The 27,120-nt window shown below is 38.9% G+C and overlaps 1 protein-coding gene across 3 annotated transcripts in view; it reads right to left on the reverse strand.

The window, feature by feature from the left end:
- The window catches only part of LOC136863273 (FERRY endosomal RAB5 effector complex subunit 3), a 158,738-nt gene that overhangs the window by 111,431 nt on the left and 20,187 nt on the right, over nt 1–27,120 (reverse strand). For all 3 annotated transcript variants that reach the window (XM_067139660.2, XM_067139657.2, XM_067139656.2), the window contains one exon: nt 8,230–8,411. In XM_067139660.2, coding sequence (XP_066995761.1) covers nt 8,230–8,411 — 182 coding nt within the window. The remainder of the gene's footprint in view (nt 1–8,229; nt 8,412–27,120) is intronic.

Raw genomic sequence — 27,120 nt, forward strand, 5'->3', positions numbered from 1 at the left:
ACATTTCTGCAGGATCACAACACCAATTTTTAGTTTTTAAACAACAATTGATTTCATTAAGCCTTCAGGACCTAAAGTGATATCAATGACATTTTAGCTCATAGATAATATTTTAATTCATTTCAAAGTTTAACGTCCTTAACAACTGTACACCCCCGCCGTCGCACACTACCTTCACCCCCTCCCCCTCCAACCCATAAGACCTTTACTAACATTAGTTTTCAAAGTCAACAAAGATTTCACTATGTGATTGCTTTATGGTGTTTTATCTAAGCTTTTGTGTATGCAGCTGATGCTGATCGCAAAATGATCGAAACATGTCCTGTTATTCTTGATGATTTTATAAACTGCCACAGGCAAAATAAAAGAAAGGTATTGATTAGGTGGAAATGTGATCTTATATTGATTAACTTACAGCTAGTTTTGACCAAGTCACTTTAGTCCCTTTTACATGTGAAATGCTTCAGTTTCAATAGGTGACTGACATGATTGTCATTCTTAGCCGATCTCAAATGAAGTTATGAGGTTAGCATTCACTACTTGTAATGAGCCATTTTTGCAAGCTTGCATGAGAGTTTATTTGGGAATGTTGTACATGTTTGAAATAATGTTAAAAGTAATAGAAATTGAAGACTGAGTTGGGGATGAAAAATGTTGACACCTGCATTAAAAGAAACCAACAATGAAGATATTACTGAGTGTACGTTCTACAGAAATAATTAGGCTACTCTTCGAGAAGTCCCTTTTAGGTATTATTTTATACAAGTACAATCATGAAGACCCTGAATTCAGGAGTACTCGAACTACTGGTCGAGGTCGTCCAAGTATTCTGGCAAAGTAGCCTGCTTTATACAACAGCCAATTACCTAACTCTGCTTGCAAAAAAGATTTGCTTCGGTTATGCCCTAGCAAAGTTGCTCCAGCTGAATTCCATGAATGGTACAAGTCCTTAACAGTTGACACCAACAAGAATGACCATGCTCCAGAGCAGTCAAATATCTCAGACGATTCTCATGGATGAATGAATGTTTTGATTAAGAGAGTTCTTTCAAAATGTTGAGTGTTTCACTTTTTCATCAGTACCAGTATTAGGTAACTTACAAAATAAATTCTTAAGGAGAATTATATTTTGACAATTATGTTTGTTTAAACTTGACTGAACTTGTGTTATGTCTTAGATCTTGTTTTACTTTTCACAGGTTGCTTTACATCACACCGACACAGACAGGTCTTATGGTGACACGGGATAATAAAGGGCTAGGAGTGGGTAGGAAACAGCCGTGGCATTGAGGTATATTTGCCTGGTGTGAAAATAGGAAACCACGAAATACCATCTTCAGGGCTGCTGACAAGTAAGGTTTGAATCCACTGTCTCCCAAATGCAAGCTCACAGCAGCGTGTCCCTAACTGCACGGCCGAAGCACTCTGTTCTTGTTTAAGAAATAGGTTCCTTTTTATGAAGCAAAAGAAGTGTTATTGAAAAGATATAGAAAATTAGACTTAATATGAAAATATCAGTGTCAATACGATTGTATTTTCGTTTCTCATTTGTATTATTAAATGAATGTATTCAAACACCTTAACTTCTTATGTTTAGTAATCACTTAAGGAGAAGTGACCAAGTCACATTATCTGAAAAATCTATTGGTGACCAAGTGGTTACTCATGCTCTAATCCTTGAACCCATCAATGTACAAAAAGTTTTTTTTTTTTCATTTTCTTGAAAAACATATGGAAAAGTTATAAAGTGATAAATTAGAAGATCTTTAAACCTGATTTTTGGCATCATGTGGAAGTTTCAAATGCATTTCCTGAAGAAGTACATTATTTGACTTGGTCACTTTTTGAAGTATACCCATGATATACAAATGTTCAACAAGTTATGTCTTGTAACCACCTGAGTGATCATTGTGTTCCAACTGGTAGTTTATTTGAATTCTAGCACTGAATGATTATATGGCCAGACGATTCCATATTGACTAACAAATGGAAGTTTTTGGAGTCAAAGAGAATTTGTGTGGTCTGAAAGAGCCGTCTGAGCCACTCAGCTTGGCAAATTCTAGATTCAAAGCCCCTAGAGAAATTATGCAGTTCCCTTAGAGACATTGCATGGGTATAATCGGGGTATGAGGAAATGGTGTGAAGACTACCTTGCAAATGGCGATAAGGTGTGCAGTGTTGTGGCTAGCGACACAGCAGGCAGCAGTACAGAACAAGTAATAAGGCAAGGGCAAGCTTGAAACTGCCAGTGTCTGCACTCCTCCACTCAGGCAACCTGTGGTTGGTGGTAGGAGTATGACCGCGTATTAGCAACACTGACAGTGCTTCGTGCCACAGGGTGGAGGAGTGAGGCAGCGCATAACATCAATGTTGATTCTGAGCTTAGCCTACAAGGAATACAAAGCCTGCTCACTCGCAGTGTTCTCTTCAGAAACAGTGTCCGCCTGGCAGTGCGCGTCTTGACCGCTGCAGCGCTAGTATACCACCTCACATCAGCACTCAGTAGCATTGGTAACGGGAGTTAAAACCAGCACAAATTGACCTCTATACTATACTTCCTGTATATTATATACATTACTGAGCAGAATGAAGTAGAAAATAATTAACGTTCACCTTTTACCCCTAGGAGTTCAATTCAGCTGTGGATTTTCATTTCAGATAACACATATAACTGTCGAAATATATGTCTGGCATTTAAAGGATGTAAGGTCTTTACTAGATATTTTTACTACCGCTCCATAGATTTTCAGTGAAAAGGAACGACTTTAACTATTTTCCTTGATATTTTCTTCTCATAAATTGTTTTTCTTATCGAGAAGTATTCTCAGTAATACTCACCTGCCATGCCATTAGCGTAGTTAGTGACAGAGAAGTGCAGAAACTTCTGCAGTATTATTCTGCTTTGTTTCTCAGGATGATCACTTTTCCCACACTGTAGAATAGGATTTTTAGCAACACGTGGCAACTGTATTTCGGTTAATATTTGTGCTGTTTTTGGACTGCCCAGCGTTACCGATAACATTTCGTCCCTTACTTGCCCCAGTTTCATCAGCAGTGAAATAAAACTTGGCTTTAGATACCTGAGGCCACCTCTGTCTTTGATTTTTATTAATGATGTTAGTGGAGATGGACTCTGGATACTACTAATTTTATCAACACACTCTTGACATGGCATGTGGTCTTCGACAACTCTTACCAAATACCCTCCAATATATGCCATTGCAGCGCTCGACGGAGCGGTCACTAAGGTTCCATAACTTATTCTTGGTACTACCTACACAACAGAATAAGGAAATTATTATCATCAGAATAGGAGCAATAATAATAAGTAACCTAATTTTTGCCGTCTCATGGTCTGCGTATTTACTGTACCATACCTGGTCTGTTTATTGCTTTAATCCATAATTTCCTAGTTGGCTCTTAGCAAGGGAATTCATGGAAACTAGTTCCAGGAACTTTATTTCTAGAGCCTTGTTTACAAAACGGAACGCAGCAGTACATCAGCGTAATATGATTGACGTTTTTAACCATATCCTTTTCCCATTTGGCCAGTGTGTGAATTAAGCAGAAGGTGTCAGGTTCCAATTCATCCTCAATTTACAAGAGTTTCCCCATTTCACATCGGATGGTAAAATTATATTCTGCGACGTTTGCAGCAAGAGGTGAGTGAAACTTGTTTTATATTTCCCCATAACGAATTATTATCAATTTAACAAAATCAACACGGTGTTTTAAATAATGCATATTAAGATACGTAAAACTGCAGCTGCCTAAAAATACTTTAGAGCCTATTTGAGAGTCTGTTTTAGGCAGTTAAAATAACATTTTAGCACCTAAAAATCCGAGATCTAGTAATCACTATATCAACAAACACAAACACCAGTCCCCGAGCCAGAAGAATTAATTAGACGTGATTATAATCACCCATCCGGCCGGCAATCGAATCTGGGACCTTCAGAACCGAAGGCCTCAACGCTGACCATTCAGCCAAGGATTCGGACAAAACAAAATCATCATTGAGTTTCATTATTTCTATCGGTATTAACATTCAACTTTCGTCACCAGTAAGCATACAGTGTGTAGAAATACCGCCAACCGACGTGTTCATGTGAGGTTGAATTGCAGCGCCTCTAGCGGCAAATATAGCGTCCACAGGGCGGACAGCTATGAGTGGCTATTGGGCAGGCTTTGTGTTCCTTGTAGGCTAAGTTCTGAGCCAATTACCCTAATAAATTTTGTTTTGCTTGCAATTCAAATATATCTAAATTCATAATTTACTTTTGTACACATACAGCATTGCCCAAAATAACCTCAGTCTAACACAGCTATATGAAAATCTGTGTTCAAGTTAGAATTTGTGAAGATGAACTCTGAACAATCGTAGTTACTTCTAAACAGAAGTAGAGAAATGGTGGTCAATAATCACATATATCTAGATCCTTTCACTCACTGCGCATGCTAAGAAGTTGTATAAAAACCATTAAAATGTTTTTCACTTAATGTTCCTTCAATTGCTATACATTTTAACAAATGCTTGGTTGTTGGAAAACTGTCCTGCAGAAGTTCTTTAATGTGCTGGAAATCGACTACATGGAGTTGTTACATATAAACACACTCAAATGCCACCAATTCATAAACCCTCTATCATGGGAACATTTTTATTTTATTTAGCATATGGTTTTTAGTGCCAAAAATGTCGAGGACATGTTTCGCTCGCATGGTGCAGGTCTCTATATCTGACGCCCATAGGCAACCAGCACGTCGGTGAGCGATGATAATGAAGTAGGGAAAGGGTGAAGTCCAATATCAGCACATAGCCTAACCCCGTTGAATGACACCAAGGAGTCTGTTCAAGGCTTAACGTTCCATCCGATGGATAAATAACCATCAAAGTCATATGCCCTCACTCCATATGAACACCACGGAGAGGTCTGGAATTGAATCCAGGCTTTTGGTATGTAATCTAGCGAGTGTAAACAAGTGCGACACAGATTAGTAATAAGTTGTATAGAAATTATAAATCATAAAATGAAGCAAGCAACAAAGACCCTCGTTAAAATGCACTTTTCTTTTGTAAAATAAGATCAACATGCAAAAATAGGTAATAGAGTCCGTCTAATAGTGAGCACAGAAATTCCACCATAAGGGGTGCAGGCTAAGAAACACAAAACAAAAAATATAACTTTTCCTGTTAATTTCTTCTATGTCTGAAATAATCCCATATAATGGTAACAAAATGAGGCAGATGGAGGCTATATTAAATTCAAAATCTAAAGAAATCTATAAAATAAAGCTAAAACATATTCACAATACTCAAGAGCCTCACTAAAGTCATAATTTATTCACTCTTTCTACCGGTTCAGAGTCAAAAGGACTATCAAAAGTATTAGATAAAACAAAATCAGCAATATGCCAAGAATATTTTTTTTTAAATAATCCCCTAACAAAGAAGGTATCAGGTAAGACAGATCAAAACCTACCTTGAAATTTTTTTGACACAATCATTGTTCTCTCAGAGGACAACGTGCAGAAAAATCAGCTTCCAGTTTTAACTGCAAGTCTCTGAAATCATGTGCTGAATCTCTCACATAGATCAATGGGATGTCGCGCAAGGACTGTACATGTAGGCTACATGTTGGCTGGAGTGGACAGCCCTAGTGACCGACGTATGTAAGGCCAGTGATAAGCAGAGCCAAGCGTGCTGATCAGCTGTGGGATGTTTTCACTGTATCAAGCAGTAATATAACAGTTTTGATGGTTGTATTAAAGAAAGCAAGACAGTGAAAATGAGTTCCTCGGAGGATGACATTTTAAATCTTATTAACGTATCGGTGTTTTTAATGAGTTATTTCCATGAAAAGGCGTTTTTGTTTTCAGGAAAAATCAGCTCCAAAGAAAAGGAAATCGGGCAATATCTGATTGATCTGATGGAAAATAATCGTAGAGGAGTACAACGTATTGAGGAGGTTTCTCCACAGCGGAGACAGTGAAAGCAACTCAAGTGATTCAGTTAGTCAAAACTTTCTGCCGATCAAAAGTAAAGCTCCGGATCCCAGTTCGAAACTATAATATGACTCTGCAAAATCTAGTGATGCTCCAAGTCTGCTGCTATGCAAATCGTCCAGTTCTAGTTACGTTCCTAGTCATGTAAAAAGTATGGAGTAAAAGGACAGGGCTATACAATTCTGGCTTAACGAAGATGGTAAAAACCAATTATCACTTTCACACATTCATAAATATTTTCGCTTATTGAAGTCAGAGCGATATCTTTACTTGTGGAAGAAGCAGTTGCAAAATATGGGTACGTCGACAAGTCCAACTGAACATAAAAAGGTTATGTGTGAAAAACTCTATTCCTGTTTCCACGTGGCATGAAGGGGAAGGCGAAATGTAAGTGTGGGCCTCGCAAATTGCACGTGAACTATCTATCGGAAAAAGTAATTTCTCTGCCTCTCGTGTTTGGATCAGCCATTTCAAGAAACAACACAGAACTGGGAGTAGGAAAGCAACGAAATGTGTATCCCGTTCGCATATTCAGGACGAAAAACAAAAGAATAAGGCTGCAGAAGAATTTCTAGAAGACAGCTCAAGAACAATAATTCTCCATTACACCCCGTCCTCAATAACAGGGGTTTCCAAATTTGTAAGGCCTCGAGAGCCATTTTGGAAACCTTAGTCATGTTCGTGGACCGCACTTGAATAGGCCAATTTTTGTAAAATTCTGCAAATAGTACAGAAGCACCATTATGAAATAATATGTATAGTTCAACTGAAATGAGGATTTGATCATTTTAATTGCTTAAAACATTATTTTAAAATTGCATAAAAGAGTGAAATTTGGAGCCGGGCTGAGTGGCTGAGACGGTTGAGGCGCTGGCCTTTGACCCTAGCTTGGCAGGTTCGATTATGTCTCAGTCTGGTGGTATTTGAAGGTGCTCAAATACGTCAGCCGCGTGTCGGTAGATTTACTGGCACGTAAAAGAACTCCTGTGGGACAAACTTTCGACACCTCGGCGTCTCAGAAAACCATCAAAAGTAGTCAGTGGGACGCAAAAATAATAACATTATTACTTGAAATTTGGCTTTTAAATGTTTTAAAATAAAAAATAATCTGCTGAGAAGAGAATACTTGAAAAAAGGAACTAGTATTAAAGAACAATTAAATATTTCGGCGACTTTTCTTCACATTATTTCTTACAGTGATCTTGCGGGCCGCAAAAATTTATACGTGAGAAAATCGCGCACTCAATAGCCCAATCAGTCACTTCACTCATACATTCATACACCATCATACCAACAATCAGTATGGACTGTTCTTTGTTTCCTTCAGTTCTCTGGCTTCAAAAAATAGGTTTAGAGCAGATAACACCGTTGTCACTGCCACAAACAGAACTGAAAATATGTTTCAGAGAAGCCTTTTTTTTTCCTCCCCTTCTCTGAAGACAACTGCGCCCTGCTTTTCGATTTGTGGGCCATATACAGTGGTACAAATTGTCATGAAGACATCCCTCCAAGCAAAACAACCGAACTGCTTCAGATTCCTCCATGTACTATGGGCATAATTTAACCATTAGACAATTTCTTCTTCCAGCAGTGGAAAGCTTTTTACCGCCAATTAAAAGAAATTATAACTTTGCATAGTGATGCTACAGTTGATGTCCTCCACAGAGACACAATCCTTAAATTGCAGTCTTTCATATATTTTCAGTTATTTCCACAATTTTGGGATATGATGAAATATTCATGGTTTGCAACAAATTACACAAGAGAGCGACTAGTGCCCACTAAATATTGTTTGGAGAAGGAAGAAAAACGTGTGTAGAACAGTGCAACAATGAAGTTCTAATTCGTTGTGCTTGGTGTACAAAAATCTTGTGTTATGATCATGCGATTTATAACAGTAATTTCTGCTACACAATTTGTGACTGAATGAAAATTTCAGAGCAGGTCGAGAGACTGCATGCACACAGGCCCGCCACACCACAACTCCGAGCTCTGGCTCAGGGCTGTCCAGCTGCGCCACGCGTCATGCATGGATACCAGGATTCAAGGTACAATTTCGGAGCCTTGCAGTTAAAACTGGAGGCCCATTCTCCGCACACTATTTTCTTACAGTACAACGAATGTGTCAAAAAAAATTCAGGATAGGTTTTGACCTGCCTTACCTGATACTTTCCTTGTATGATCAACCAAAACAACTTTTGTATAAAAAGAGTAAATTCTCCATACTTTGAAGTGAGAGCTGCAACTTGCTCATCACGCTGTCCAGTTAGTTCCCGGACTGCAAGAGCATATGAATGCTCTACCTGAAGAATTGCTTCTAATGCAGGAGAATGCACCAATTTATGATATACGGTTGAAAACAACTCCTCATCTGTTGCACCCCGACGTTCAGCATATTCAATGGTTTCCTATAAAACAAGTAATAAACAGATATATATCTCTAAAATCTTTGACAAATAAAAATTCACTCCTTATCTAACACAATATTTTCTACAGAGATTGCCAGGAGACAAAATAATCAACACTAGTAACTGAAATTAAGTATTTAGGCAACTTCAAAGAATGGACACTTAAGCCCCTCAACAATATGATGATATCCATAATGAACTGCATTCCAAGTCCAAACTTGCGTCAAAACCCTACCAACAGGAATAGTGCCTTTGGTGCCAAACTTAGGTCTGTCTCTAACATTAACCTGTACATTCAAGTATAGAATAACATCCTGATAACTCAAGCTCTTAAAGCTATGTTCTAAAAAGAGGGGCACTGCTGCAGCTAAACAGCTTTACAGAATTCTTCTCTTTCCTAACTTTTTCCCAATTACTTGGGATTGGCACTACACCATAGGGAGGTGTTTGGTCTTTGTTTTTCAGCTGTCCGGATGTTTTGTGATGTGATGCAATTGTAAATGGCGAGCTTGTTTTGGAGGGTTCTGTGTTTGTGCATGCATATGTTATAAATGTTCTAACGTGGCTGGTTGGATGTCCTTGTGGCTTCCTCATGGGCTGATGATGGCAAGTGGAACTGCTGAAGCCGGTGCCAAGAATGACAATGGGAATGCGACGTTTTAATAATTTCACATTTTTTGTGGTGTTGAACAGGTGGAGGACCCTACACTTGACTTTAACTGTAAATCTTGTTTCAATATGGACCAATAATGAAATTTCTGACGTTAAACCAATACAGAGAGGTTTTATGGCAATGGTAGGATAAGGCAGGGTTAATTAAGGTACAATCCCAGCATGTGCCTGGTGTGAAAATGGGGAAACCCTGGAAAACTATCTTCAGCGCTGCCAACAGTGGGGTTAGAATCCACTGTCACCCGAATACCATTGAGAGGATGGTGAATTTCTGACTTATGGTGTTTGGAGAGGAGGGGACTTTTTTTGGAGTACCAATGTGATTTTTGAGCTGCCTGCTCCACCACTGACCATTTGGTACACCTGGAGAGTTCTATCCAGGATGCATTTCTCCCAAAACAGCTTTTGATGGCTGTTTTCTTTGACTTGGAAAAGGCCTATGATACCACATGGTGACATGGCATCCTTTCAGTCCTGCATTAATGGAGATTCCAAGGTAACTAGCCAGTTTTTGTTTCGAATTTTTTGTTCCTCCATCTATTCCGTGTCTGAGTATGGAGGGCATATTCGCAATATCGTATTCAGGAAAATGGAGTCCCACAGGGTCGTTTCTCAGTGTCACTCTGTTCGCGATTGCCATAAATGGTATTGCCGCTGCTGCTGGTTCAGCAGTAATACTGTCACTCTATGTAGATGATTTTTCTCTTTATTATAGCTCACAAAGTATGGGAGTCGCAGAGCGAGCCCAGCAAGCTATTAGGGGAGTGGAACAGTGGACCTTAGAACATGACTTACAGTTTTCACCTCCAAAGACCTCTGTTCCCTCATGCCAGAAGCACTCTTCACCCCCATTCTGAGCTTTATTTAGGGGATGATGTTGTTCTTGTAGTTGACACTGATTTTTTTGGCTCCTTTTCAACAGTAAATTATCGTGGGAACCACACGTGCATCAGTTAAAAGCCAAATGCGCTAAGAAACTGAATATTTTGAAGTTTCTTAGCAGCTCTACTTGGAGGGCTACTACGATTTTATAGGGCACATATTTTATCCAGGTTAGACTATGGCAGTGCAGCATATGGATCAGGAAGGCAAAACGTCCTTGTTTAACTGAACAGCATCCACCACATCAGAGTTAGGTTGGCAACAGGAGCTTTCCGTACAAGCCCCATTGCTAGCCTGCTCGCTGAATCTGGTTGCTGCCATAAACTTGAGGCACCTACAAATACTATTTTCCTATGCTGCAAATTTGCGACATGCCACTTCACCCAAGCTATCCGTGCGTATTCCACAATTGAAGCCAGCTGTACGACACTTATCCAAGAGCAACACAGCCAGTTGGTATATGCTTGGATAGCGGTCACAGATTGTCTGATGTAACCAACAGATAGGAAATCTGCCACGTGGGCGACTACCCTAAATGCAGATCAGTAGTGATTGATTGACCTATCTATCTATCTTCGGTTCCTTGTCTTGTCAGACAACGAAGTAAGGTACCTCCATGGTTAATATGATGACTTGAAATAGTCCTGAATCAGCACACCTGCCCAAATGAGAACACAGACTGAGCTCAGTTTTATGGGCAAATGCCTTTCCTGATGCCAACACTACTGGCAACGTCTGGACATGGAAGGTTTCAGCCAAGACCTCAATCAAGACACAGTCCTAGCATTTGCTTGATATGAAAATGGGAAAAGACAGAAACCTATCTTCAGGACTGCCAACACCAGGTCTCGAACCCATCATCACCTGACATGTAACCTTATAGCTACACTATTCATAGTGTACAACTAACTTGCTCGCAAAGTAGAAACAAATGATTGAAGTGGAAAAAACTAAAGAAATAATAGAAACACGCTCTTACACATACACGGCAAGATGGGACTGGCAGTATAAACTAAGGGAATAGGCATCACAGTAGAGCTGATAAAAGTAACTGGAACTAAGGGACTGTGGTGGTCATACGGATTACTCAAAAGGCAGTAAGGAAAGAGAAATATGATCTAAAGATAGGCAAAAGGAACAATTTTACCTACCAGTATTATCATATGTTGCCAAAATAATCTAAAGAATAGTAGAAAGAAAAAAGTAAGGATATGCAGAAATAAAAATACTACTGAAACTCATTATAAGACTGTTGGAGGACAGCATCTAGTCCCAAGTAATACGCATCTACAGCAAAATGAAATAGCATATTTATGGTGTAATATTGTGGTATGTCAAAATTCACATGGAACACTGATTTACACCATATTTAATGAAGCCTTGACATTAAAATAAATTACTTACAGTATTTTTTTCTGACTGCCTGAACACCTGAGGGCATTCCTTAAGTACATGGTGCTTAACCAATGACGAAGTTACTAGCTATCTGACTGCTGTTCAACTTGAAGTCTTATGAAATGGATTAATGAAGAATTCAAGCCAAATTATGAAAATGGGAATGAGGATGAAACTTAAAGTGTGTTTTCTGTCACAAAGCACGGAATTTACTGCTAAACTGAGGTGTATCTATGAATAATAATGAACTAATATCCATGCATAAGAGTTCCTACATTCTTTCAAAATCCAATCTGGTCTTCCCCCAATTTGTCTTCCAATCCTTCTGTAAATAATCCTCGTTAAGATTTTCTGTAAATAATCCTCGTTAAGATTTTACACGCATACGAAACAAGACTAATGTTACGGTAGTCTTCACACTTGTTGGCTCCTACTTTCTTCGGTTGTCTACACCACACATAGCAGCACCAGGGGACATTCACTCTATATCGAACAGTTTGGTCACTCCCAACTCTATCAGAAGTCCACCTACTCGTAGTTGATTACTATAACTATATTGATAGTGTTATACCTAGCTACTTTACATAATTATAGACACATAACCACCCCTTAGAGGTTATACAACATACATCAGCACCATGATGAAAATAATACCTTATCAACAGACATTGCAATTTCTTACCAGAAGAAGATTTTAATGTGTTACGTTAACCTATTTATCTCTTTTAATTGTGAATGTGTATTCATATAGTTTTACCTTAAGATTACAATTCAAGAAAAGACTTATACAACCAAGGACATAAGTATAAATGACTATATTTTAACCATAAAACGTAAGTGCTAATGAACACTATTTGTTAATAAGTTTCATATACAATTCAGTGGAATATTTATGATTGTGTTGTATAAGATTTTCTATGTTTTCCTAACTGGTAATCAAGGCTGCAGATGGCCCTGTTTACACGGTTGAAACTGGTCCTTTATATCTAATGAAGATATTTGGTATTTAATAAAATGTTTGTTATGTCCTATACAGTAATGTATTCTTTCCACAGGCTACACGTAATCCTCTATAACATTCTGTTGCATTTTTGCCATTCACAACCTCTACTTTAATCCACGAATGCTGATCACCTTTTGAAAACATGCTACAGAGTGGTGAAATGGACACTCTTCACTTCAATGCCACGATCCAAACTGGATGCCCGCCAAATGCACACTATACATCGACAACAGCGCCACTCGACCGCTCCCATGTCCTATTTGCACATGTCCGATCTCCTGTGAGTGTCTGTACTACATTGCCACTACTTTATTTACAACCCTTGTATAATGCACACAATTTTGAATGAATGGAATGTCTTTATATAACCTAATTTCCTCCTGGCAGAACTGTGCTATGGTATATTCACATTAATCACATATATTTAACCCTCCTAAATGCACAACCAATTGGCACCATGTGTAATAAATGTGTGATTTTTCAACATCACTTCTTTCTCATTATCTATATAAAGGTACATAACATTGAAATTTCTTGCTTTATCTATTGATGATGCTGATGATGCTTATTATTTAAAGGGGTCCAAGATCTAGGTCAGCGGCCCCTAATGGTACGAAATGACACAAAATGTAATGACAATTTAGAATTCCAAATTTCATCCAATGACCAGAATACAAACCATGATGATTGAGAATGAATGGATGAATATGAATTTAAAATAATCTGCGGATCCAACTCACAATATTGAAAGTTAAAAATAATTCCAAAATCATTCCACTGACTAGAATTCAATAAGACAGCGATGAACAATCATTATAAACTTAAAACAATCAGTGGATTCGACCTGCAATGTCTTACTTTCCCAGAAACTATCTTAAAACAATGGTATACACTGACCAAGGGGCTGCTTCCAAAGCACAATCCTGAATCGAAGATGGTGGTGGTGGTTACTGTTTTGAAGATGATGATTGTTCTTTAAAGAGGCCTAACATCTAGGTCATCGAACCCTAATGGTACAAAATGTAATGACAAATTTTAAGTTCAATATCATCCACTGACTAAAATAAAAAATGTCATGAAGGATGATGATGCTTGTTGTTTTAAGGGGCCTAACATCTAGGTCATCGGCCCCTGATGGAACGAAATGAGTTGACAAATTAAAAGTTTTAAATCATCCAATGACCAAAATAAAACATAGCATGAAGAATGAATGGATGGATATGAATTTAAAACAATCAGTGGATCCTACCCAAAAATACCATAAAAAATAGTATTACTGACCAAAAGACCCCTTATAAAGCACAATCCTGAATCGAGAATGCTTGTTATCTAAAGAGGTCCAAAATCCAGGTCAATGGCCCCACCACATAATGGTACTTATCACTAGTAAAGGAGAACCATGGTATTTGTCATCTTGGGGCACTAATCAAAAGTAGCGTAGACTCATGGTGTTCCACACATGATGGTACTACTCACGAGTATTAGACGTCATACAGGTAACGCAGACCTATGGTGTATCTCACATATTGGTGCCACACATAGGCAACGCAAACCGATGGTGTTCTTCACCTAGGTGTACTAATTACGGGTGCCAGTATTCTCGTGGTGTTCCCCAAGTAGTGGGTACTAAGCACAGGCAACGCAGACCCACGGTGCCGCTCATATAGTGGTACTAATCACAGGCAATGCCCAGACCCGTGGTGTTGCTCACAAGGGTACAACTCCAGGTACTGGAAACCCACAGTGACCCACTCCCTGCTGCTACTAATCACAAGCCTATTTCGTACCTAATACTGCGGTACTACTCACAAGTAAAGGCGACCCTTGGTGTTCCCCGTGAGATGGTACTGATCAAAAGTAGTTTCATGGTTCTAATACAATCATCCCTTGGTCGCTCCTTTTAGTCGCCTCTCACGACAGGCAGGGGATACCGTGGGTGTATTTTTCGTTTGCATCCCCCACCCATAGGGGGTAGACAGAGAGAAAAAGAAGGGATCCGTCACTTCGAAAAATGAAGTAACGGACGAAGAAAGGCAAGGGCCACGAAGGGCATGAAAATGAAAGACTCCCTAGGCCTCGAATACTCTAATACCGTAGGGGTTGGAAAAGAACAAGAGTTGACCAAGGGAGGTCGGACAGGATAGACGAAAGTGAGGAGCCTGGCACAAGTAAGTGGAAGCAATGCCAGGACTCGGCTAAGGGCCCCATGGTCGCCAACCCACACTCCCAAGTTGAGAGCCCCTTGGGCCCCTTTTAGTCGCCTCTTACGACAGGCAGGGGATACCGTGGTTGTATTCTTCATCTGCGTCCCCCACCCACAGGGGTGCTTCATCTATTACGAATTTCTTTTTACAAGATAGACATTTAATTTCTAATCAATGTTTAGCCAATTCCATCTTTAGTACATATACCATCAGGGCTGCCACATAATCAGCGTTGTTGCTTGTGAACAATATTTATACCACACTGGACAACTGTTACATGAAATGAAATGAAGAGGCCTGGTGCAGGTCTTTTGATTTGGTGCCCGTAGGCGACCTGCGCGTCGTGATGAGGATGAAATAATGATGAAGATGGCACATACATCCAGTCCCCGTGCCAGGGGAATGAACCAACTATGGTTAAAATTCCCGACCCTGCCGGGAATCGAACCCGAGACCCCTGCGACCATAGGCCAGCACCCTAACCACTTAGCCATGGAGCCGGACAACTGTTACATGAAAATTATCTTGATATGATTCCCTGGCTTTTACCTCTTTTTTTTACTATATTCTAGATTATGTACAGAAAACTTACATTTATTTTCAGTGGTAAGTCCATTTGCAAAATAATTAAAATGCTTCTAGTTTATATACAATATGCTCTATGACTAGCAGAAACCCATATTTTTCACTGGAACAACCAATCAGAACAGTCTGCCTGTCTTCAGACTGATACTGCCATTCCTATGACTCTGTCATTAGAGAGCAAAATCTCTTTTTCAAATATCCTTATGGGCAAATCCGTAGAATATAGGACATTTGGTGTTAAAATAAAATATTGGATTGCAGCAATCTATTGTACCCATTATATAGATAAGTCTGACCAGTTTAATATTCTTTCAATTGAAATAGTTAAGTTTCCATTGAATTAGTACTGTTCCACTGAAATATGTGTGTTTTTCCTAAAAATACACTGCCAGAAAAAAATTAGAACACCCTTTCAGAGGTTTCCAACTCACTCAATATTTACTGCAGAAACAATACATCTCTGAAAACTGTGAAAGTAGTTAGTGGGATGTAAAGCCAATATTATTATTATTATTATTATTATTATTATTATTATTATTATTATTATTATTATTATTAGAAATGATACATATGGAGTACATGAAATTATTACATTTACAGATCAACAGCTCAAGAGCTTCTGAGGTACCAAGGATGGGCCCATGTTGAAACACCCTTATTAGTAGGCAGTGTAGCCTTCACGGGCAGCTACGCAGGCACAAACTGTGGCGTGCAGTCAATCATACAGGTGGTGAATACTGTCTTTAGGTACGTTATTCCACGCCTGCTCAACTTGTTCACATAGATCTGTAAGAGTTGTGTGTTGACGAGTCGCACGAGTCACTTGTCATCCCATCATGTCCCATATGTGCTCGATTGGAGACAAGTCCGGAGATTGTGCTGGACAGGGAAGTTGCCACACATTTTGCAGAGCACATTGAGTCTCACATGCAGTGTACGCATAGGCATTATCCTGTTGGAACAGCACATCACCTTCCTGTTGCAAGAAGAGTAAAAGAACGGGTCTCACAACAGCGCTGGTCACTGTTCCCTCAACAAACATCAAAGATGAGCAAGAGTTGTAGCTTATCACATCTCAGACCATAAGGCCTGGGGTGGGGCCAGTGTGTCCTGGACAAATGCATTCTATGAGACAGCGCTCACCAGGTCTACGTCATACACGTGAACGACCATCTTTTTGATGCAGGCATAATAAGCTTTCATCGCTGATGACCATGGTACGCTAGTACATCTTCTAGGTGATCCTCTGATGGGAAAATGCATGTCAATGCTGTTGTGTTAAGTGGAAGACGGGCTAGAGGGTGTGTGTGTGTGTGTGTGTGTGTGTGTGTGTGTGTGTGTGTGCGCGCGCGCACGTGCATGCATGTAGTCCCACTGCTAGTAACCGGTTCACAACATTTCGTGTTGACCCTTCTGAGCTCACAGTCGCTCTTATCTGTACAGTGGTAGCTATAAAATCTGCCACAGCTGTCCTTACAATATGAAGATCTTGATGGGCGTCTGTGCAGCGTGGACGTTCAAACCTCGTGTCTACTGTTGCCAGCACCATTGCACAACTGACGAGGTACATCCAACTTGTGTGGCAACTCTCTGAAAGGACCATCCTGCCACTTTGGAAGGCCACAATTTGACCCCTTCCAAACTCGCTCAGTTGGTTGTAAGAAGCATGAGTGCATCTCTGCAGCAAGGTGCCTGCTTGCTTTACACGTTTGCACCACACCGAGCACTTACGGCCCCGAGCATCCCTTTTTAAAAGGTAGGTGCAGATGGCACACTGGTAGCTATACCACTATGCTATCTGCTGGTGGACGATGCTGAAACCATTATCAGTACATCTACTATCCACCAGGTGGCATATGCCATCATTGGATCAAAATCAACATTTTCTTTCCAGTGTTATGGTTCTTTTTCGAGGAATTTCCACCATTACAATACTAATTTATTTATTATTTTTAGAATACCATCAAGGAATCATGGTACACGTTTTGTCTTTGTTAAAACATATTTTTGTTAACACTAAATGTTACTTATATGTCTAATGATGTCTGTGAATTCCAGTCAGAAATCATCACTGTTAAAAGCATATGATCACCGTAACACACATGCATAGACTTAAAATCTATGGACTCTAGTCAAAATTCATCATCATTAAGAAACATTTAGTGTTTTTTAATATATCAATGTTCTCAATTTTTGTATTTTGATGGCTGAAGATTTATTTTAATAAAAACGAAACATGTACCATGATTCAATGAGGTTATTCTGAAAGAAATAATTTAATTAGTATTGTAAAGATGGAAGTTCCTAAAAAAAAAAAAAAAAGAAAAGCCATAACACTTGTTAAGTTTGACAATAGGGGCTAAAAATGAATTTCATTTCTTGTAATTGTCTTTCCAGGTGTTCTAATATATATATATATATATATATATATATATATATATATATATATTTCTTTTTTGGAAACGTTTAACAGGTTGATAGACTTGTCAATGGATAGGGAAAATGATTCACTGCAATTAAAATACCTGAAGAGGTCTGAAAAATTTGGATATATTAAATTGAACCTTGAGAGTCACAAATATAAATTTTTTTGCTAGTGGCTTTACGCCGCACCGACACAGATAGGTCTTACGGCGACGATGGGATAGGAAAGACCTTGGAGTTGGAAGGAGGCGGCCGTGGACTTAAGGTACAGCCCCAGCATTTGCCTGTTGTGAAAATGGGAAACCACGGTAAGCCATTTTCAGGGCTGCCCACTGTGGGGTTCAAACCCACTCTTTCCCGAATACTGGATATGGCCGTACTTAAGCGACTGCAGCTATCGAGCTTGGTCACACACCCGTAACCACGGATTTGGATCTGCCCTCGTACATATTCACCAAGTGGTCTAAATGTCATCTCACAAGATTATTTTATTTTTTTATTCTCTAGCAGTTTTGAAACTGCAATTTTACAACCCTGTTCCAGCATATCTCATTCTACAGCATATCACATTCTACAGAAGTTAACAACAAATCCATTATTTTTACTGGCCCTGTCTATTACTGTTCAATTTTTTTCTATTATGCAGCTTAAAGGACAATTAATATCTTAAGGTCACCCTTTGTCAAAGAGAAGATAGGGATAGTATACTTCAATTTCTTTCTGGAATAAAGTTCTTCTGTATGCTTTTCTCTCAAATATTTCCCTTTCTGCAGTTTCATAGAACTTTGTTACCCCCAGGTTTGTGGCACAATGATTTTGGAAGAGGAATGTTCATTGCTGACAGTAAAACACACTCGTGACGTGTTTACAAGTTTCACCTCCTGCAAAGCAGACGTTCTTCACTCAGAACATTATGTTCCAAATCAACCAAGAAACATGACATTTAAAAGATGACTTAGCAATTTTCCTAATAAGGAGCAGGAAAAAAAAACACACATATAACAGTTAACTAGAGTTCTACAATATATTGTGGTAGTGTCACAGACATTTGCAGTAACACTTCCGTGGATATAATTAATATGCCCTCTCTTATTTCTTTCACATGATTTACATGACCACTTAGGCACAAATTTTCACCTTTGGAAAGCACTGATAGGCTAGGTTTTGCACTCTGATTGAACAAACTCCATGTTCAGTGTTGAGATCCATTATTTCCAGTGACATTCTACTACTAGTCCACATACAAATTGCCAGGCGAGCACTAAGCAGTGACACTAGTACAATTACATCCCTCGCATATGGTTCCAACAGGTAGCTTTTAACCTTCCCCATCCCACATACGGACATACATCATCATTATAGACTATTATGCCTTTCAGCGTTCAGTCTGCAAGCCTCTGTGAATTTACTAAATGTCGCCACAATCCTCTATTTGCAACTAGTGATGTGGCCTCATTTAGTTCTATACCTCTTATCTTTAAATTGTTAAAACTGAGTCGTTACCGAGCTCGATAGCTGCAGTCGCTTAAGTGTGGCCAGTATCCAGTATTCGGGAGATCGTGGGTTCGAACCCCACTGTCGGCAGCCCTGAAAATGGTTTTCCGTGGTTTCCCATTTTCACACCGGGCAAATGCTGGGGCTGTACCTTAATTAAGGCCACGGCCGTTTCCTTCCCAGTCCTAGCCCTTTCCTGTCCCATCGTCGCCATAAGACCTATCTGTGTCACTGCGACGTAAAGCCAATAGCAAAAAAACTGAGTCTAAGCATAGTCATCTTGGTCTCCCTCTACTTCTCTTACCCTGCATAACAGAGTCCATTATTCTCCTAGGTAACCTATCCTCCTCCATTCGCCTCACATGACCCCACTACCAAAGACAGTTTATGCGTACAGTTTAATCCATCAAGTTCATTTCTAACTTAGCCTTTATCTCCCCATTCAGAGTACCCTCCTGCAAATTGTTCCCATCTGTTTCTACACACAATCATTCTCGCTACTTTCATGTTTGTTACTTCTAACTTATAAGATATCCTGAGTCCACCCAGCTTTCACTCCTGTAAAACAAAGTTTTTCGGAAAACAGACAGATTTAAAGATAGTTTCGTCCGGGAGCTGACTTCCTTCTTACAGAATATTGTTGATCGCGACTGCGAGTTCACTGCATTAGCTTTACTGCACCTTGATTCAATCTCACTTATTATATTAGGCCTACCATCTTGGAAGAACACACATCCTGAGTACTTAAAATTATCTACCTGTTTCAGCTTTTTACCATCAATCTGACATTCAATTCTGTTAAATTTCTTACCTACTGACATCAATTTAGTCTAAGAAACAATGTTAGGTTCTGGTCCACCCAATCAATACACATCACTTTACAAGTGAACTATTTAATTATAAAACATATTAAATATATTTAGGGATATGTTTCGTCTCTATTTGAGACTTCATCAGCCATAAAATAGAGACAAAACATGTCCCTAAATATATTTAATATGTTTTAAAATTAAATAGTACACTTGTAAAGTGATGTGTATTGATTGGGTGGACCAAAACCTAACACTGGTTATTAGTTTTAACTGTATCAATACCGATCTATACGATGAAGTTCGTAAATTGTATCAATTTCGTCTTCGAAAGGCTAATTTTCATACCATACTCATTGCACCTATTTGCAAGTTGCAAGATATTAGACTGCAGGCTTTCGGCACAATCTTCCATTAAGACCAAGTCGTCAGCACAGGCCAGACTGTTTACTACACTTCCACCTAACTGAATACCTCCCTGCCACTTTTTGTCTTTCAGCAGATTATCCATGTAAACTACTAACTTCAAAGGTGAAAGATTACAGCGTTGTCTAACCCCTGTAAGTACCCTGAACCAAGAACTCATTCTACCATCAATTCCCACTGCAGCCCAATTGTCAACATAAATGCCTTCGATGTATTTTAATAATCTGCCGATAATCCCATAGTCCCCCAGTATGGTGAACATCTTTACTCTCGGTACCCTATCATATGCTTTCTCTAGATCTACGAAACAAACACAACTGTCTATTCCTCTTGTAGCATTTTTCAATTACCTGGCGCATGCTAAAAATCTGATCCTGACAGCCCCTCTGTGGTCTGAAACCACACTGGTTTTCATCCAACTTCCTCTCAACCACTGATCGCACCCTCCCTTCCAAGATGCCAGTGAATACTTTGCCTGGTATAGTAATCAATGAGATACCTCGATAGTTGTTGCAATTCCTCCTGTTCCCATGCTTATAGATAGGTGCAATTACTGCTTTTGTCCAATATGAAGGTACCTTACCAATACTGCATGCTAATCTTATTACTCTCTGAAGCCATTTCATCCCTGCCTTCCCACTATACTTCACAATTTCAGGTCTAACTTCATCTATTCCTGCTGTTTTATGACAATGGAGTTTATTTACCATCCTTTCCGCTTCCTCAAATGTAATTTCACCAACATCATTTTCCTCCTCCCCATGGTCTCAGTTGTTCGCGACACCACCATGAAGATTTCCTTTTACGGTGAGAATATTTTCAAAAGATTCGCTCCACCTGGCCAGCGATTCCCTGGGATCTATTATGAGTTCACCTGAATTACCCAAAACACTGTTCATTGCCCTTTTCCCTCCCTTCCTAAGATTCTTTATTACTGTCCAGAAAGGTTTCCCTCCTGCTTGACCTAGCCTTTCCAGGTTATTACCAAAATCTTCCCAAGGCTTCCTTTTGGATTCAACAACTATTTGTTTCACTTTGTTTCTTTCCATCTATGTGCAATTCCTTGTCTGCATCAGCCCATGCTAGGAGCCATTTCTGATAAGCCTTCTTTTTACGTTTCCAAGCTGTTCTCACATCATTATTCCACGAAGATGTTTGCTTTTTCCTATCTTTACACACAGTTGTTCCTAGGCATTCCCTTGCTGTTTTCCATCCCACGACCTAGTTAATTCGGAAGTCAACATGTTTTCCAATGTCTCAACCATGAGTTAACTCTGATTTCAAATGTCACACTCTCTCCTAGTCTCCAGTTTAATCTGATGCTGCAGTTCCTTTTGTTTAACACAAGGTGGTATCATCTGACAGTGCCCAATGATGACAACAGTCAATTCGATTCATCACTTTACAGTATTCTCATGATAATTCTATGCCCAGGTGTTCAATGTCAACAGCTTTCTTCTGTCTTCCGCCCTGTTTCCGCCCAGGTGTAATGAAAGCATGATGGAGGGTGATATTTTAGATATTGTCGGGAATGGTGATATGATATATGGATATGGATTTTATATGGGTAGTGAAGACAACCTTGCAGTGAATAAATTTGTGGAAACTAATCAAACACTTTTTCAGTTATGGTGAAAGAGGGGAGAGAGAATTTTTATTAATATTTTTCTTGTATGATTTTTCAGTAAATTCATTTTTAAAATGTAAATGTAGCCTATTCCATCTATTGTTGAAACATCCAGAAAAACTCTGGTTGAGCATTCATAAGGGTGAATAGAATTTGGTACAGAAAAGGTTCATGCAATCTTTGATCATACAAAAGGAAAAAGCCAATAGCTCTTACGAGTGAGCAAAATCTGCGTCAAATCTCGACACAGTGAACTCGAATGGAAATACAGAAAAGCAGGAGAAGGAAAACAGAAGAGGAGGACAAAGTCAAAGGAAATGTTCAAACCAAGATACGCTCACATGAACAAACCCTACAGTCGTGACACAATGTAATTTGCCGTTGATTCTAATTCTTCCAAACTTCTTGAGCTACTGAATACAGTGCAGGACTGTATTCAAAAAAGTTTCCATAAGTTTCTTTATTAGATTCTTGGAAGAATGCTGAATGATTTGGCACACAAGGATATAACAGTATCGTGTTATTAAATAGTGTAACAGAATATTGCAAAGGAAACAAATTTGCTTCATTAGATTTTCTTTTTAAGAAAGTCAAACATTCTCTTATTCTCAAGTGCACAACAGGCTTGTGTAGTGAAATAACAAAATAAAATATTGTGATAATGTCATTATTGTTTGGGTCATCAGTCCATGGACTGGTTTAATGCATCCCTCCATGCCACCCTATCCTATGCTAATCTTTTCATTTCTTTGTAACTACTACATCATATATCTACACTAATCTGTTGGTCATATTCATACCTTCATCTACCGCTGCCAATTTTACCGCGTACACTTCCCTCAAAAACAAAGTGAACAAGTCCTGGGTGTCTTAGGATGTGTCCTTTCATTCTTCTTCTTCTGGTCAAATTTTGCCAAATTGTTCTCCTCTCACTAATTTGATTCAGTATCACTTCATTTATGACTTGATCTATCCATCTCACCTTCAGCATTCTTTTGTAACAACACATTCAAAAGTGTTTATTCTCTTTCATTCTAACCTAGTTATCGCCCATGTTTCACTTCATACAATCCCACGTTCCAGACAAAATTCTTCAAAAATATCTTTCTAATTCCTATACCAAATTTCCTTTTTTAAGAAAGACCTTCCTTACTTACTTCTGCCACCATTAGCTATTCTACTATCCAATAAAAATATCCATCTACTTCCCTTAAAACTTCATTAGGAAATGAAGTCCGATATTTTCTGCATCACCCGACTTCGTTCAACTGCACTCCATTACTTTTGTTTTGGATCTATTTACAGTATTTTGATATTGCATTCCTCCAAGACTGTGTACATACCATTCAGCAATTTCTGCAGACCTTCTGCAGACTCAGATAAAATAATATCATCGGCAAATCTCAGAGTTTTGATTTCCTCTCCTTGGAGTGTAATTCCTTTTCCGAATTCTTCTTTGATTTCATTTAACACCTGTTCTATGTAAACACTGAAAAGCAGATGAGACAAACTGCAGCCTTGCCTCAATCCTTTATGAATTTCTGCTGCTTTTACATAGCCTTCAATTCTTATCACTGCGGACTGACTTTTGTACAGATTGTAGACAATTCTTTTTTCACTGTATTCGATCCCGATCACCATCAGAATCTCGAATAGCTTGGTCCAATCAGCATTATCGAATGCCTTTTCTAGATCTACGGATGCCATGTACGCAGGCTTGCCTTTCTTAATTCAATCCTCTAAGATCGGAAGTAAAGTCAGGATTGCTTAAAGTGTTCCTACATTTCTTCTGAATCCAACTTAATCTTCTCCAAAATCAGCTTCAACTTGTCTTGTTAATTTTCACACTTGTCAGCATGTGATTTCTTGAGAATAGGTATAACCACATTCTGTTGTTGTTGTTGTTATTATAGGAATCAGTGTATCTTACGCACATAATTCAACATAGCCCGGCTTCATTCATTATATTTTCTTGAAACTTTCATGTTTTTTTTATAATGCAGAAACTTGTCCAATTCAGAAAATAATTTTTGTCTCTTGTGATTCCACTTTGAAGAAGTTTCACTGTTACACATAATATTAAACTTACTATGCAAGAGAAAGACACTGAATTTGTTGAGAAGACAAACTCCCAATGTTCCCACAGCAACGGGAATTAAGTTTAGGTAAAACTGCAAAGAATATTATTCAATTAAAAACAAATAAAAATTGTTCGTGGATTTAGACAAGTTTATCCTGCATCAGAATACAAGTTGCAGAAGAACATGAAAAAAGCCTAATGGACCAAATGTGGAAAGTTCTTCAAACTGCTGGTTACAATGGCTTTCAACAAGCTCTGAGTGACAAGAAACATTAGTAGATAAAGGTTTCTCATATGATGTACAATTCTCTGCATCTTCCTGTTTTCATTTCCAAATAAAGATACTTTTCTAAGAAGTACCTAACTTTACTTCAGCAGTAGTAGGATTAAATTCCCACATTACTTGCTTTGAATCTGAGCTTGTGCATTGGATTTATAAGTAAAATTATGTCAAAACACATGAACAATCTATACCCATGAACAACCTAGCAAAAGAATTCAACAATATTTCACGTTCAAACATGTTCCACAAGCAATGTAGATAAAATACACAAAATGGGAAGTGTGGAGTATGTAAGTTATTAGAAAGTTTCATCTCCTACAAAGCTGCAAATCACTTGAATCTGTTTAAAAACTAATTTTAAAAAAAGTAAAGAAGCCATACTGGAAAGTACAGTCACCCCTAGTTCAATACTGAAAAAAAATCTTGAAGGCTTACATAACATCAATATAAAGATAGCACCATTCAGAAGTAGAGTAGACATTAAAATTGAATTTCTGAAGCTACTAAAGAGTTGCTTAAGATCTAAACATGAAAAAAAAAGAAAACCTTGAAAGCTTACAAGACATCAGAATAAACATAGCATCATTTAGAAATAGGATACATAGTAAACTTAATTCCTGAAGCTACAGAAGAGTTGCCGAAGATCTAAACGTGACAATCATAGTGACTCCTATGTTCACCTTTCTAAATGATGAGGCTGCAAATAAACAGAAATATATATATATATATCTTGCATTAAGAAAGGAAGGAGAAACACTCACAAGGGAACATCAGCAATGGTTAAGTAGCCAATCGCGATGAAACTTGGAAAACACATAGAGGTACATGTAAAAACGATGTCGGCATCAATTTTGGGTGCCAACATTCATTAGGGCGTTAACTACGGGGCCTAAAAGTTGCGACATTTCAAATTCCGCATGATCAGCGATGAATACCTGCTGGCCAATGCTAAGCCAGCACACTGCGTGCTTGGAGACACGCCTCTGCACCTCCTCCCCTACACACCTCCGACCTTCCTTCTGGTTCGCCACCGCAAGTTTCCCTTCTCCACGCGCCTGCCCGTCTTCTTAGCTGTCGAAGAGAACCGGTGCTACACACTGTGTACACTATCAGCCTTCCTCATATCTCTCCTTTGTAATTTCCACACTGTATTAGTCAGTTTACGTTTCCTGAAATGTTTATGAAAACGTTTGCACCAGGCGAGTTGGCCGTGCGGTTAGAGGCGCGCGACTGTGAGCTTGCATCCGGGAGATAGTGGGTTCGAATCCCACTGTTGGCAGCCCTGAAGATGGTTTTCTGTGGTTTCCCATTTTCACATCAGGCAAATGCTGGGGTTGTACCTTAATTAAGGCCACGGGCGCTTCCTTCCAACTCCTAGGCCTTTCCTATCCCATCGTCGCCATAAGACCTATCTGTGTCGGTGCGACGTAAAGCAATTAGCAAAAAAAAGTATGGTGCCTGTTGTTAATTGTGTTTTGTTTCGGTTTTCTTTTCACTATTTTTTAATGTTTCAAATAGACCAAAGGTTGTTTTTGTTTACTATCAGTTAATGACGGGGAGTTTGCCCGATGTAATGTATACGGAGTCATTTGTTGTGTTGCCTTGTAATTGTTTGTTGTTGTACCAGTTCGTACAATAGCCATTTAAATTTTTGCGTATGTAACTGCCATTATACCCAGAAGACTAGTGTGATACTTTAATATCGGTACTTGTTGAATACATAGACCTTCATCAGCTATAACGCAAAAGTACCGGTACAGTAAAACTACAGGTCTGCCTGTGATTACTGTATATCAACTGCATATATACATACACATTTTTTTTTTTTTTTTTTCAAGGCTTTTCTTATTACGTCAAACTTTACTACATTCCATGTCATACTCGTATCAAAGTTGCCTATGGAATAAATTTATTTATATTCGACAACCATTGCTGCAATTGAAATGTGTTGTGCCTGTCACTGCAAAACATAAATAAATCATTCAGTACAAGCACAAATAAAAACATTCTACCTATAGGCCTATTCCTTATACCAGAGTACACAATACAGAAAATACCAGTAGTTTCAAACTCGGAGTTTATAATTGTTCTTGTTGTCGTCTGCAATGTCGTTTCGTTATGACACAACTGATAGCGTACACTAAATGGGTGGGGGTGGGGGTGGGGGGGAAGGGGACATAAAAAGAAGATCTGGACCTATAACCAGGTTTTGATATCCCGAGGTACCAAATCTCATTACATTCATTGAGATCCTCTACCCAGGCACATAATTTCTTTACATGAAAAGGTATTTAACGTTGTTTAAAGTTGGGAGATTTATTTAGTGGTGGGTGATTTAATTTAATTTCATATGTATGTCCACTCGGAAGGACACTACCGACAGCTTTAAGGTGTTTTAGAAGTAAATAATTATTTAAGCGTACGTAGGACGCGGTACCCCATCCCACGTTTGACCACGCCCGGTGGTACTTAACTCGGAGTTGTACCCACGAATGTGACAACTCACCGGAATTAGCAGGAATGAAAATATAACATTTGAATAAAATATGGGTATACTGGTGTAGTTTATTTATTATCATGTGTGAAACGGAATGTTATTTAAAGGATTTCAATAATTATAGTACGAAAAGAAGCAAAGTATAGAGCCGGTCCCGTTGAACAGCTAAGCAGCCGGCAAGCGCGGGGAAAAGGGAAACGTGCGGTGGGGAACCAGTTGGAGTTGGGAGGAGAGGAGGTGCAGAGGCGTGTCTCCAGGTACGCAGTGTGCCAGCTTAGCATTGACCAGCAGATATTCATCGCTGATCGCGCGGAATTTGAAATGCCGC

This window comes from Anabrus simplex, chromosome 2 (assembly GCF_040414725.1).
Source record: "Anabrus simplex isolate iqAnaSimp1 chromosome 2, ASM4041472v1, whole genome shotgun sequence".
Taxonomy (NCBI): domain Eukaryota; kingdom Metazoa; phylum Arthropoda; class Insecta; order Orthoptera; family Tettigoniidae; genus Anabrus; species Anabrus simplex.